Source organism: Chaetodon auriga, chromosome 24, assembly GCF_051107435.1.
Source record: "Chaetodon auriga isolate fChaAug3 chromosome 24, fChaAug3.hap1, whole genome shotgun sequence".
Taxonomy (NCBI): Eukaryota; Metazoa; Chordata; class Actinopteri; order Chaetodontiformes; family Chaetodontidae; genus Chaetodon; species Chaetodon auriga.
Genome location: NC_135097.1, coordinates 8,789,246 through 8,802,382, shown reverse-complemented (window position 1 = coordinate 8,802,382; position 13,137 = coordinate 8,789,246). Strand labels below are relative to the sequence as shown.

Here is a 13,137-nt window from a genome sequence, read left to right as displayed (position 1 = left end):
CAAAGCAACAGGAGGTCAGAAAAACAACATTTTCAGGGGGTGTTGGGTTACTCTTCAGGCCAGTTTTTGAGCAAAAATGCCCCAAAATCTTCATTTCCAGCTTCTCCAATGAGACGATTTCCAGCTTTTTCTGTTTTCTGTCATTGTAAACTAAATATTTTTGGATTTGGATTTCAAAACAAGACATCTGATGATGTCATCTTGGCCACTGGGAGCTCGTGATGGGCGTTTCACTATTTTCTGGCACAGGCCACACAATGAATCGACGGATCGAGAAAAGAATTGTTCGTTAGCCGCGGTCCTGGACAACACAAGATTAGAAAAACAATAAACAATGAATGAACGGTATCAGTACCAGAACAACCCTTACTGATGACAAAGCTAGCTTAGAATAGTTGCTAATTGCCTTTTTGACAGCAACCACAATGAAACAAAAAAAAAGGGAAAATCCCAAACGATTCAATGGGATTTTATTTGTTCTGAAGAAATTTCACCACCTGAAAAAAAAGCAGCTTTCCTTTGTTCTTAGTTTTAGAGGTATTAGACTCAGCACATTCGATCTAAATCGCCCTAAACCCTTCTAATGAGCATGTCACGTCTTTATGGGAAACAGTGTAATGTGGTAAAAAGTACACTGACATGAAGCTAAATTGCTTAACTCTGGATGTGGACACCTGCCAGCTGAGCTCATTTTCAGTCCCGCACCCCTCGAGGCAAAACTCAACCGTCAGTACTGCTCTTGTCAAAACGTTCGCTTTGACACCTCAAAATTCTTTTCCCGTCTCCCTTCCCATCCTCGCACATCCCACCGGAGATGACTGTCTGTGACTACAAGCATACTATCCGACTGCCAAAGGCAAGTTGGTACAACACGGTTTCCCTCCCCTCCCCCCCAATAATTTTTTTTTTTTTTTCCAATTCCAGGTACTTCCTGACAAAAGGGTGCTAATCCTTCATAGTCAAAAAAAACACCAAGAGGGAAAAATAGGAGAGAGCAAGAAGTTAAAGGTGTTGATGAGCAAGAGCTGGGTAATACAAACAGCGACAGCATGGTGAGAGACTGACTGATGCCTTCATTCGTTAGACTCTTCGCAGTGTGTGTGGCAGCATACCTGTTTGGAAGTGAGCTTTATCAAGGAGCCTTCATAGCCCTGAAACAAAGACAGAAAGTCAGAACCATCAAGTGAGCCTGTTAACGTAGACAAAAGCTTTGATTTGATGTAAAGACGGGTAAAGTGTTATATTTTTTGTACTGAAGGGCCACAACTGACTAAGCTCTGTTGTTTCATGAAATGGGATTTACTGCTTCCACTGCTCATGATATAAACATGCACATATCATGAGCATTATCTAAGGGTGAGATTAGATGCTTAGCAGTTGTCCCACTTTAACTGCGCTGCTGCACCATTAAAGTGCATTGTTTTAGGGCGATGGTTCACAAAGCTTGCTTCATCTGCATGTATTCACCTGAACTAAACTCCAGGACTCTTTGTGCTGGTGACAAACTGAAGTTTCTGAGGTGAAGCAAATAGCTTTGTTTTTGTATCGCAGGCACCGAGCCATTTTTCCATGAGACACACACACACACACACACACACGCACACACACGCATACACACAAGCTTGCCGTGGATCAAGATGTGATTGAACCTCGGCTTTAGGATCACAGACACTTGAACCTCGCGGGAGAGTTTCCATTGCCGTTTATTTCATCACCATTAATGGAGGTCCCATTGACTGCTGGAAAGAAAAGCTGCTAAGAATAGCTGCAGCCCATCCATTTAAAACATACAAACATACCTTAAATGGTCTGAACAGGAGATAGAGCTCCCGCGGCTTAATATCCAGTGGTAGCCCACTGACAAATAGCGTTCGGACCTGAGGAAGACAAGAAAGAGATCATGTATTTTTCATTAACCTCCCCTGGTTATAAATAGCTACCTTGCATACCTGACAGTAACAGATGAGGTTATGAAGAAAAGGACACTGAACATGAGTTAAATAGTTCCCTGGGCTGGCTTGACACTAAAAGATAGACTTTTCAAACACTGATAGGGATGTCTTTCAGCTCAGCAAACACACTCACACACACCTTTTCTACAGTACATGCATTGTGTTCTCCCGTGTAATCTACAGCCGGCTGTGTTTTATGGCAATCCTCCCTCGCAGCTCTAGCCTCTGTTTTACATTTGAACTTTTCAACTTGCAACTTGAGCTGGCATTGCAGGGGAATTACGATGTATATGTTAGCAGAGAGAGACTGAAGGGAAATTTAATTGTTGCGGTCCGCACAGAGTCACAGAAGGTGGAAAACCACATGGGGGGGGGGGGGTTTTACATGAGAGTGACTCCAAATTGTTGTTGTTATTATGTTGATAGAGAGGAAAACGAACGCTGTGTGATCGCTCTCGGTGTAGGACGCTACCGGTGAAGTTTAGGCTTGTCAAAAGGCAATTTTAGGCTTTAGCACCTGTATTTTTAGTAAGCAGATCTCAATTTCCTGCTCGATCTAAAGCCAACATTTTAAACTACATGTTGCCTACAACCAATGTCATGTGGGCTGAGAAAAGGGACAAACTATTGAACTGTTGCTCAGAAACTATGGAAGAAATGTGTACTTTGCTGTGCACTGAAATGTGTCGAGTACCGTTGAGCAACATATCTCTTAAGGCCTGCCACTCAAATGTCAACCAGAGCTGTCTAATTAGAACAGCAGAGGTGCTGAGAGAGAGAAAAAACAAAGTGAATACATGAGGTGCATTCAGTGTGAAGCCGCAGCCTGTTAGCTTAGCTTAGCAAAAGACAGGGATACAACTTGGTTCCATCAGAGGTTCAGCCATTTTGGCACGCCAACAGTGTCACATCTGAAATACCAGCACCGGGCTGCCATGTCTAAGAAGGCTTGTGTGAACAGCAGCAGTTCTTTCAACATACGCAGACACATTAGCACCAACTGCAAGATTTAGTAAACACAGACGCAGCAGCGCTACAAGACACAGGCGCTGAGATGTCCTGTCACAGCTCATGAATGCAGGTCTGGTTACATTTTGGAGGCGATGAAACAGGGAAATTCTGTTTGTTCCATGTAATTGTGTCTGTCCTTAATAAAGGGTCAGCACGGGAAATAGCTGTTAACGCAGGTATTTCTTACAATAAACAACAACATGTGTCGTCTACCAACACAAAAGCTTTATCTTTTTTGCATTTAACCTCTCTGGAGCTTTAGGAAACAATGGAAAAAAAATCCAATAAAGCGGTATGAAGATAACTGGGGCAGATATGAAATGATAGGTAAATTGAAGTTTTTGTCTGAAAATGCTATTATCTAGACTGGCACTAATCACACCTCATACCTGGAATTATCACCTAATTGAAGTTGGCTTGCTACAAGAAAATAATTGCTTTAGTGCATGAGAGACATCAAAATCAAACAATAGACAGCGTGTATTAAACCCGGCTTCAAACTGCGCCGTACACGCCCACGTCAATGTGTGTGATTTAATTATTCATTCAATATTCTAACTCCATTTAAGGCTGAATTTAGAATACAGCCATAGGTATGCAATTAGACAGAGTAGATTCAAAGCTCCAGATTCATCAGATAGTAGACTCACAACTCGGGGGACAAAAGAACTGCTGAACTAACACTACACCTCATTCCCACATGTAACCTGATACGCACCACCGATGCCAAAAGGCAGAGCAACACACAAACAAAGGAGCTTAGCAACTGGGGGCGCAATAGCTGGAGAGTGCCAAACCGGCCATCCAGCCAACAAATCTCACCTCGCCGACTTTCTCACCTTTGCTCTTATCTTATCTTATCTGAGCCGGGCTGAACCCTGCGGGGCCGTCACTGGGCTCTGTCTCTGGCAGTTCTGTTTAAATAAACTGCTTTAGAGGGCGTCCTTATATGGAGCTACATGGGAACAAAGAGTCAGAACAGGATGGTATCAATCAGACACGAGCAAGGGCAGTCACTGACAGCTGTTGAGGCTGATAAAACTAATGGTGTGGTGGTAAACAGTGCAGTAAAAATGGTGCTGAAACTAAAAACCCAAAAAGGTGTTTTAGGAGTATGCAAGCAAGTCTCAAAGGCTGGCATCAATGCTGGAAGTTTGAAATTTCTAGCAGGGACTGGTTTTGCTTTCTTTGCCGTTTCGGGGGAACATCTTGTTAAAGCTGCACATGACCACAAAATATGCCAAGAAAACGTCAGTCAAAAGATGTAATGTTGGACGCTGCACTACGCGTTCTGTCCAGATGATGGTTTCACTTTTAAGTCTCTGTGTCACTTAATGTGAAACGAAAACGAATCACTGTGCTGATTTTTCACTTAGGATTACTCTAATAATATGCTGTATTTTGACATGCTGATCATGCACACTGCAGCATTTTAAACAGGAGCTCTTAAAGTCTTAGTCATCCAACCCTCCTTTGCCAAGTTATCAAAGATCCCATCTTTGATTCAGCTCCCATCTTCAGCCATGAGGGTAACAGACACTTGAGAGCTGGTTGTGCTGCACAAGTTAAGACAAACACACAATGAGTCCTCTCCACACTCAGAACAATGGGACATTCTTGGCCGTGTCGAACCTCATTCCTGAGACTTCCTGACGTCAGCTGTTGTGATATATGATCGGTTCGTCGTGTGTCCGGTGCGGCGCTGACTGCACATGCAGGACACGGGATGATTCACAGGCAAATGTGTCAACAGCTCTCTCTCCTGCAGACATCTGCTGTTGATTACAGTATCAGCCTTTATTTATGTTGCTTTTGAGAGTGCTGTAAACGCGCTGCCACCAGGTAAAGCGAGGCATCAAAGTTTCACGATGCAGTAAACTAAACTGAAGGTCAAGCCAGGGGTTGAGCAGATTCGTAAAAAAGCTAAGATAAACCCTCTGCCACTGTTTTATTGGGTTATAGAAGCATTATTTTATTGCTTCTTCCTGAGTCACATACCTACATTTCCATAGTGCTGAGTGGCCTGGTATAGGCCTTTGAATCATTGACCATTTATGGCGTGCTCACACACCAACAAGCAGGCAGGCTTCGATCAAAAACAGCAGTCCCTACCTATCACAAGCCAGCTGAGTACTTCACAGCCGGCTACCAGTGCAGTTCCCTGGCAACGCCTTAGCGGAGCACAGCAGAGTGTGGAGCCCCCGGGCCAAAAACATCAGATCTTATTAAGGCCACTTCTGCAGCAAGTCCCAGGAGATCACTGTACCTCTAATCAGAGATCCTTGACTCCACAGGCCCCGGATGAGGTCATCACCTTATTGATACTCTATCATTGCACCTTGAGGGTTTGCTGGTGCCACCCCCGAGGCTGGGGGAGGAGGGGTGAGGGGTCTGCGCTCGCAATGACATTCAACATCTTAACTGAGGTATTATCTTAAAGGACAACTATCTATTGTTTCTATCTGCTGTGATAGTATTGTACTCACAGAAGTCATTTCTGAGATCTGGGAACTAACGTGTATTATTACCATCAAATAAAACTGCCAAGAATAGTAAAAAATGCTATCATTCAACCGTCCAAAATGCTTAAATGTTGGGTTTACTGTTGGTTATGACTGAGAAAAGTACCAAATATTTATATTGGAGAAGCTAAAATCAGAGAATGGAGGAAATGGAGGATTAATCGATTATCAAAACATCTGCTGAATAACTGCAATAACTATAATGAATGCTGTGAACAAGCCAACGATTTAGTCAGATTATCCAAACCCCCGAAACTGAAAGTGAGCACAATAACCCAATGATGCTGCTTTTCCCCTTCCTCCAAAGAAGTCTGACTGCTCATCACTTCACTGTGCAAGTACAACACCAGCAATAAATGATGGCCAAAATAAGATCCAAGTTGTAATAAACCAAAACGATCCTTTATATGAGCCAGATGAAGGGGGGGGAATTACAAAAGACGATAAATTTAGCACTGAGCTAAAACATCTGGCGCTAAAAATACCAGCAACAAAACGCTGTTTTTTCAGGCTTCACTAATGAAATGTCACGTGAAGGGAAAAGTTTAGTTTGGCCCTGAGACCAAGAGACCAACCTCTCCCCAAACATCCTTCCCACTATCAAATGTCATGAAGCTTTAAAGCCAAACTTGACAGCACAACTGCTTGATAGCTGCAACAATAACTGTCCGGAGCACCATTCAAAAGCTGGATTAAAGCATTCTGGATTTTTCTCTGGCACTGAACGCAATTTGTCAGCCATTGTGAAAGGCTGCTTGATTTGTCTAATTAAATGACCTAGCAACTTATTCATGTGTCATTTCTATTCAGCTTGCGTTGTAGACTTAGAAAATGTGGTACACCTATTGCCTGAAATGCCTCATTATACACTGTGTGACTTTCTCAGATATTTGCTCTGACTTTAATTGAGTGCTTTTTTGACCGTTCATTCTGGCTGAAATGAGGGACACGACCTTGGTGCGATGTGAGATGATTGCCGTGTGTTTCTTCCCCCCTCCCTACGTGTGTGTGTCAGACGGCCAAGTTAATAGATAGAAGCCCTTCGAGCCAGATGTGGCAGGACGCGGCTCTAACCTTGAAGCCTTGAAACAGAAGGTACAGTAGCCTATTGTAGCAAGCGGCCATTACCCACATATGCAATCAAAAAAAAAAAAGCTCAGAAATCATTAATTGCACACACACACCAGTTGCTTTCAAATGTAGTCTTGGTTTGCTGTGACCGAGCTAAAATCAAAGTCTACCCATAAGCCCGTGTGAGCTCAGGGCAAGTTGAGTTGTCTTGCATCAGTTGAGCGCCGCGTTATTAAAAACAGTCTAACTGACAGACTCCCACACTCCTTTGCTGTCTGAGTTGTCACTGCTCTGTGTTGGCATCGCTCTCCATCATCCTCACAAGTTTTTTCCCTTCATCTTCCCCGTCGGAGAATGTGAAGAGTGAGACACCGCAGGCCCTGGGAGGTGTCAAACGACCATAAATGGATGACTCCATTTGTCTGTTAATCGCCAGAGTTCTACGGGTCAAGTTTCACAGCCGGGGTCAGGGGTCGCAGGTGAGGCGCAGGTTAGTGCGCGGGTCAGGGGTCACCTGCAAGGTTGAGCACACTCAAAGAGTCACGGCTGAGCTCTGAGAGGAGAGTTGCTCTGTTTCCTCTCGCTCTCCCACGAGCGCTTTCGCCCAACAATTACAGCTCAGTGAGGGCCTGTAAATGTTCCAACAGGTTAACCTTTAAAAGACGTTTAAAATAAATGGCAGGTAAGTGCCCACTTCACCGCGTTTTTCCTCCTCTTGCTCATTTCTTCCTCTTTCCATAACAGTTCCCCTTGTTTTAGCTCGCACGTGGAAAAGAATGCTCTCGTGTCTTAATGACACATATGCGTTCCTTCTTGCTTAGCAGCCATTTTCGACCTCGACAAAATGCCCGAAGGTGTCATTTGGACAACACGTGCGGGAGAGAAGAGCGACTCATTCGCAGATTGTCAGCTGCACATCAGTTCGCTCCGTGGCTGTCAGCTTAGCGCTCATCATAATCTTTCATACTAGTTTGCTCTCTTCTTCCTCTCTCTTATCTGATGAGTCCCGATGAATGGACTTAACATTCCAAAGCGCTCATTAACGCGAACTAATCGGCCAAGTCCTCCTCTGCCTTTCCCGGACCCCCTTTGTTGCGGCCTGCCCAAGTGGACACCTTAAACTGTTTGGTTTTGAGGTTGGGTGGGCTGAGGGTTAAAGTGTCCGGTGCAAGTGGAGACAAAAACAACAGCAGATACTCAGTCATCCTCTGTGTCTCCATGAAGAAATGTAAGCCCGCTGCTAATACGCTGCGATAGTGCAGCTGTTCCTCTGTGTTTATCAGTGCCAGCACTTAAAGATCCCGTATTTCAGGCTGCAAATGATGATTCATGTTTTCATTGAAGTTGCTAAAGCCTAAGATGATATCTGAAAATTGTTTTAGTAACCAATAAAAACTGCGAAAACCAAATGTCGTCCATTTATAGTCATGTAAAACAGACAAAATCTGCAAATATATGGTAAAATGATAAATCATTATCTGTCAATCGACTGGCTTTCAGCACTAAATGTGGTCCAGCATCTGTTTTCACTTTAAAGCACAATTATGTAACTTCTGAGAGGGTGACGATGGCAGCCAGCCTCAGTGCACAACAGGAGCCTTAAATGGTCTGGTATGACCACTAGCTTATGGTGGCTACTGTTAGCAAATGTTTGCTAACTTTTGATCTACTCACGCTTCTGTTTTTTAGCATTTTATCCCACATTGTGTTAACTGTGGCCATCCCTCCATAGAAGTTACATAATCCTGCTTTAAAGGTTAATTACTTCTATGCATTTTAGCTTGAAGAATAACTGAAATTATTAGTTGATTATCGAAAACAGCTGTGGATTAATTTTCTGTGAATTGAATCTGCTCTGTGATAATCATATTATAGCTTCACTTTGCTGTGAGGTGGACTGACAACAGAGATAGCTAATCTCCTTTTCCGGGAAAACAGCCTACAACGGACAACATAACAAGAAATTAGCCCCAGTTAGAGCATTTAAAGGGGCTAATCCATCGATGCTACCCACAGATCTTGCTACTTTGGTCTCAAGCTTTTCAAGCTAATCTTGAGCGGTTTGGCCTTGGATGGCTAACTCTCGCTGGCCAGCCTGTAGGCACACAGCTGGATAGTCGGACACAGAAGTTTCTCCTTGTTAGCGTTCTGCTTGGCTCGCTCCTGTCTCCTTAGGGCTCCTCTCATGACCATAAACGGCCCTTCTGTCCAGAGATCTCAGGGTCATGCTTTCAACGTATGGCACGATAAGGGATAAGGAGTTTGTCTGCTGGGACTAAAATTGGCAAGAGAGTGAGGGAGCAGGATGAAAAAGAAGGGAGTGGTAGGAAAGAGGAGAAGAAGAGTGGCAAATTATAAACAGTACCAGGGAGGAGGGAGGGAGGCAAGGAGGGAGGAAACGGCCAGAGAACAAGATAAAGAGAGGGAAGAAAAAGGGTGGGACAGAGGAAAGGAAAAAGGGGAAGGAAACATAGAGGAAGGGAGATAAACGTGTAGGGAGGCAGCAGGAGAGAAGAGGGAGGATGGATGGATGGATGAAGAGGGGTTAAGAGATAAGATATTAGAAGAATTATTGACGTTAAAAAAAAAGGAGTGTGAAGGAGAGGAGATACTGTAAGGGATAATTATAGCGCGTGAGTAAGCAATATTAAGTAGAGGTGACGGAGCGAGCGCATGAGTACAGTATGACAAAGCAAGACAAGATGGCTGACGCTGTGTTGGCACAGGCTGACACTTCTCTCACTTGTGTAGTGTGTCATTAATTACAAAGCAACTTCAAAGTTGACAACTAAGGCCTTTTAAGGAAAGCGGCACCATATAAGAGACTCCGCTCCGCGCTCGTGGCCAGTTTTAATAGTTTATATACAGCTGTAGAAATATATCCGGTGTATCTATTGCCATTCTTTGTCTCGGATTTTTTTTCCTTTTCTTCTCACATCAGTCTCGCGGCATCGTTTGCCAGCCGTTCCTGACGCTAAGCCTTGTTGTTGTCTTTTCAAATACCTCTTGTCGCACAGCTGACAAATGGCTAAGATAAGATGACAATTCCTGCCGTGCTTTTATAAATAAACTCCTATCAGACGGCAGATAGAGCAGGGTTTTACTGTTTGTGTGAGCCTCTGGAGGCTTTGTATTATTGTATATTTCATGGTTTTTGCAGTCTTAATCTCTGCGTATATTGTCTTCAGCATCCCCTGAGATTCTTTGCATGTTTTCCCTTTTGCCCTATCATGGCCACTTTACCCTCCAAGCTCCCCTCTGATAACGTTTCATGTCACAGAGCGTTAATATATCCGCGTGCCCTTTTCATAGATACATGCACAAGTACGGACCACTGTGGCCACACCACTGTGCTACGGGCCGACGTGGCCTCCCTCCGCTTCGCCGTGCTTCTCCAGCAGCACAGCTCCCCACCTACATCTCCTCATGGAAAAGGTCACGCTGGCCACATGACCTGCTATTTGAAGAGGACCTGGTGGATACCCAAAGCAGGCCAAGCACAATCCAATTACACCCCAGGGAGATACGCCACATTTGCTGAACTCTGCTTGAGTGATATTCTGTTTCTTTCTGGTCGCTTGTGAAGATCAACTTGCATGTTTTCGGTGAGCCGGGAACTGGAATCAACAGATGTTTTATGAGGTTCAAACTCCGGGTGCGCTCCACTGTTAGACCCAGTTTTACGATGAAGATGAATATGATTATGATTTCAAGTAAATCATAGTTTCATCCTGCAGAGGAAACAGTAAAAGGGTACTCTGTGCTCAGCCATTTGTCAAATATCAGGTGCAGTTTGACAGCGGACCTCCACGGTTGAGGAGGCTGGGCAGGTCTCGGCTTAAATAAACACGAGTTAGCCGGAGGGATATTGACAGCAAGGAGGTTAAAGGTCAAGCTTAGTCGGGTCACTCGGTTAGCTATGATGCATTCCATGTCCTCACAACCGGTACTGCCCGTCCTCACCTTACTGTCTCCATTATCGATCCCTCTCTTCACAAACGTAATCTGAAGTAAATGACTGGTTGTTTTCAAAACCAGTCAAACCATCTGTTGTTTGTCCTGTCAATTAAATTAACCGTTTGGCCTGTAAAATGTAAGGAAATATGGAAAAATTGGCCAATTTTGTCTCAGTCTTTGAGTCCAAAACTCAAAGATATTTAATTTATGATGATACAAAACTATAAACTATAAAATCCTGACATGTGGTAACCAAATATTTGGCCCTTCTTGCTTGATTAAAATTTGGGCAGCAACTAATGAACACTGTCATTATCGATTATTCTGCTGCTTATGTGATGGATTACTTGTTTCATCGTCATTATTGCCGAAAGCCCAAGATGATGTTTTCACAGTTTGTTTTTTTCCAGCCACTGATCCATTAACCAAAGATTTTCAGTTGCAGATTAAATTCTGTTGGTCGATTAATCAATGAACCATTTGCCTCTAAATCATGCAATTCTTCTGTTAAAACCATCTTCGGTTCACCTTCTAAAATCTACTCTGAAGACCCCTCCAGGTCCCGTGTCCATACAAGGCGTGGAAACCACAGCTGGTCGAAACAGATCTTTGACATTCACCATGTAAGAGGCGGCGTGTCAGCTCGACTGCATCAGTGGCCGTTGAGTGCCACAGGATGTGAAAGCATCCAGAACACCTGATAATAACGCTTATCAAACCAGCTCATGAGATTAGCCTCTGCTGCGGGCTGAAACCTGCATACCTCGTCTGCAACCGCACCATGTTTGGTGAGCGCTGGTCCACAGAAGATAAACATTAAGCATCGTCAAGCGGCGGCGTACAGCGATGATGCCGTGTGAGGTTGAGCAATGAAGCAGGCACGAGAGGCCAAGCTCACCACGGCGCTTTACTGGTGCAAATCACTGATCCACTGAGTCGCACACTACAGTGTGCAAGAGGAGGGGGAATGCCACGGTCGTTCAGCATGTGAGAGTCATACCAGCGAGGCTGTTAAACTTTGGCTCTCATAAGGTCATAGTTTATGGTGGCTTTAGTGCTGTTCAGCGCAAAGCTGTTTGGCATTTTGCGTTTAGTGCTTTTGTGAATGTTTGAGCACAGGAGACGGAATGGATGGAAAAAAGTGTTTAAAGACTTAAATAGAAGCTGAAAATGTCAAATTAGTCACTTGATCATCGATAACGCAGTTTGTATTATACTTATATTCGTCTCTACTAGAGACTAAAATCTAATTACTTGTATTAAATGTGCGAAAAGTGTAAGTTAAGTCACTCCTCGTCTTGTGTGTTTTTGTGCACACCTGCTTGCAACAGTGTGGGTGTTTGGTTGCACCTTTCCTCACCTGCACACTTTGTACGTGCATGTGAGTGTGTGTGTGTGTGTGTGTGTGTGTGTGTGTGTGTGTGTGTGTGTGTCAGTCTCCCCTGCTCCCCTGCATACAACACACATCATTACAGAAAAAGATAAAGTGGTGCTGTCTAACCTTACGTTAATTCACCCGAGTAAATTTAAGTCTGGATGGCTTCCAAACATTCCCACAACCATTAGATTCCTCTGGCCATTACTCTCCCTGTCTCTCCGTCTGCCTTCTACACAATGCAAGAGACGACGCTCGTCTGGTCCTCCTGCTCGTGGGCGTCGCACAATTTCAAACTTATTTTAGTGGGCTGCGAGTCCAGAAATTGATTTATCAAGCAAAATAGATCTGCAGCTAATGATTATTCATGACTGATATAGTGCTCATCACAGTTTGCTTGAGCCTGTGCTGAGGCCTTATTTTGTCCGACAACCCATCCGCGAGGCAAAAAATGTTCCATTCAGAATAAAGAAAAGCAGAAAATCTGCACATTTGAGAAACTGGAATCATCGCATGTTTGACATTTCTGCCTGAAAAATGACTGATGACGTGAATAAATGATCAAACTAGGTGAGATTTTAAGATCTTATTCATTGTTTTAGCTCTAAAACAAAACTCTTCTCTGCTCTGATGAAGCTTGGAGATAATCAAATCATTTTTCTTCTCATGTTTTGTCCTCTTTGGTGAAAATGAAAAGAAACCGATCCACAGTAAACTGTCAACTATTAATGACAAAAATCATTAGCTGCAGCCTTACAGTCATGTACTGGTTCATACAGGGGATCTGAAATGCTAATACTGCAGTATTGTGAGTACACAAGGTCAGAAGGTGACTGAAGCTTTAAAGCAAAACTCATTTTTCCAGTTCTTTGCTCTTTACCTCATCTGTGTGGCGCTACAGGAAGTGCCTGCATCCACTGCAACCTCAGCCGTGGACCAAATATGGTGATACAACAGGCTGAGTATGTTTGGCTATTCAGCTCCAAAGTGACGAACAGCACACCGAGCCTTAATCAAATTGCTCCAAGAGAAATATCTGATATAATCTCATATACCTTTCTTACATCACTTGGCCGCGGATATGCGGAGCTCTGAAATAACAAGCCTTGTCGTTTGAATGGAGACACTCGCGAGCCAAAGAAAACAACCCCACGCAAAGAGCGCCAACTTATTTACCAAGACGGAGATATTATGGATCCAGATTGTGCAACGTTTACAGAGGAGAGGAGGAAGAAACTGGGCTGTTATC

At 43.8% G+C, this 13,137-nt stretch overlaps 1 protein-coding gene across 3 annotated transcripts in view; it reads right to left on the bottom strand.

Moving 5' to 3' along the window:
• LOC143317376 (RNA-binding protein with multiple splicing-like) overlaps nucleotides 1–13,137 on the bottom strand; it is a 33,334-nt gene that overhangs the window by 18,859 nt on the left and 1,338 nt on the right. For all 3 annotated transcript variants that reach the window (XM_076725521.1, XM_076725520.1, XM_076725522.1), the window contains exons 2-3: nucleotides 1,800–1,877; nucleotides 1,113–1,151 (exon numbers count right to left, since the gene is read on the bottom strand). In XM_076725521.1, the coding sequence (XP_076581636.1) occupies nucleotides 1,113–1,151; nucleotides 1,800–1,877 (117 nt within the window). The remainder of the gene's footprint in view (nucleotides 1–1,112; nucleotides 1,152–1,799; nucleotides 1,878–13,137) is intronic.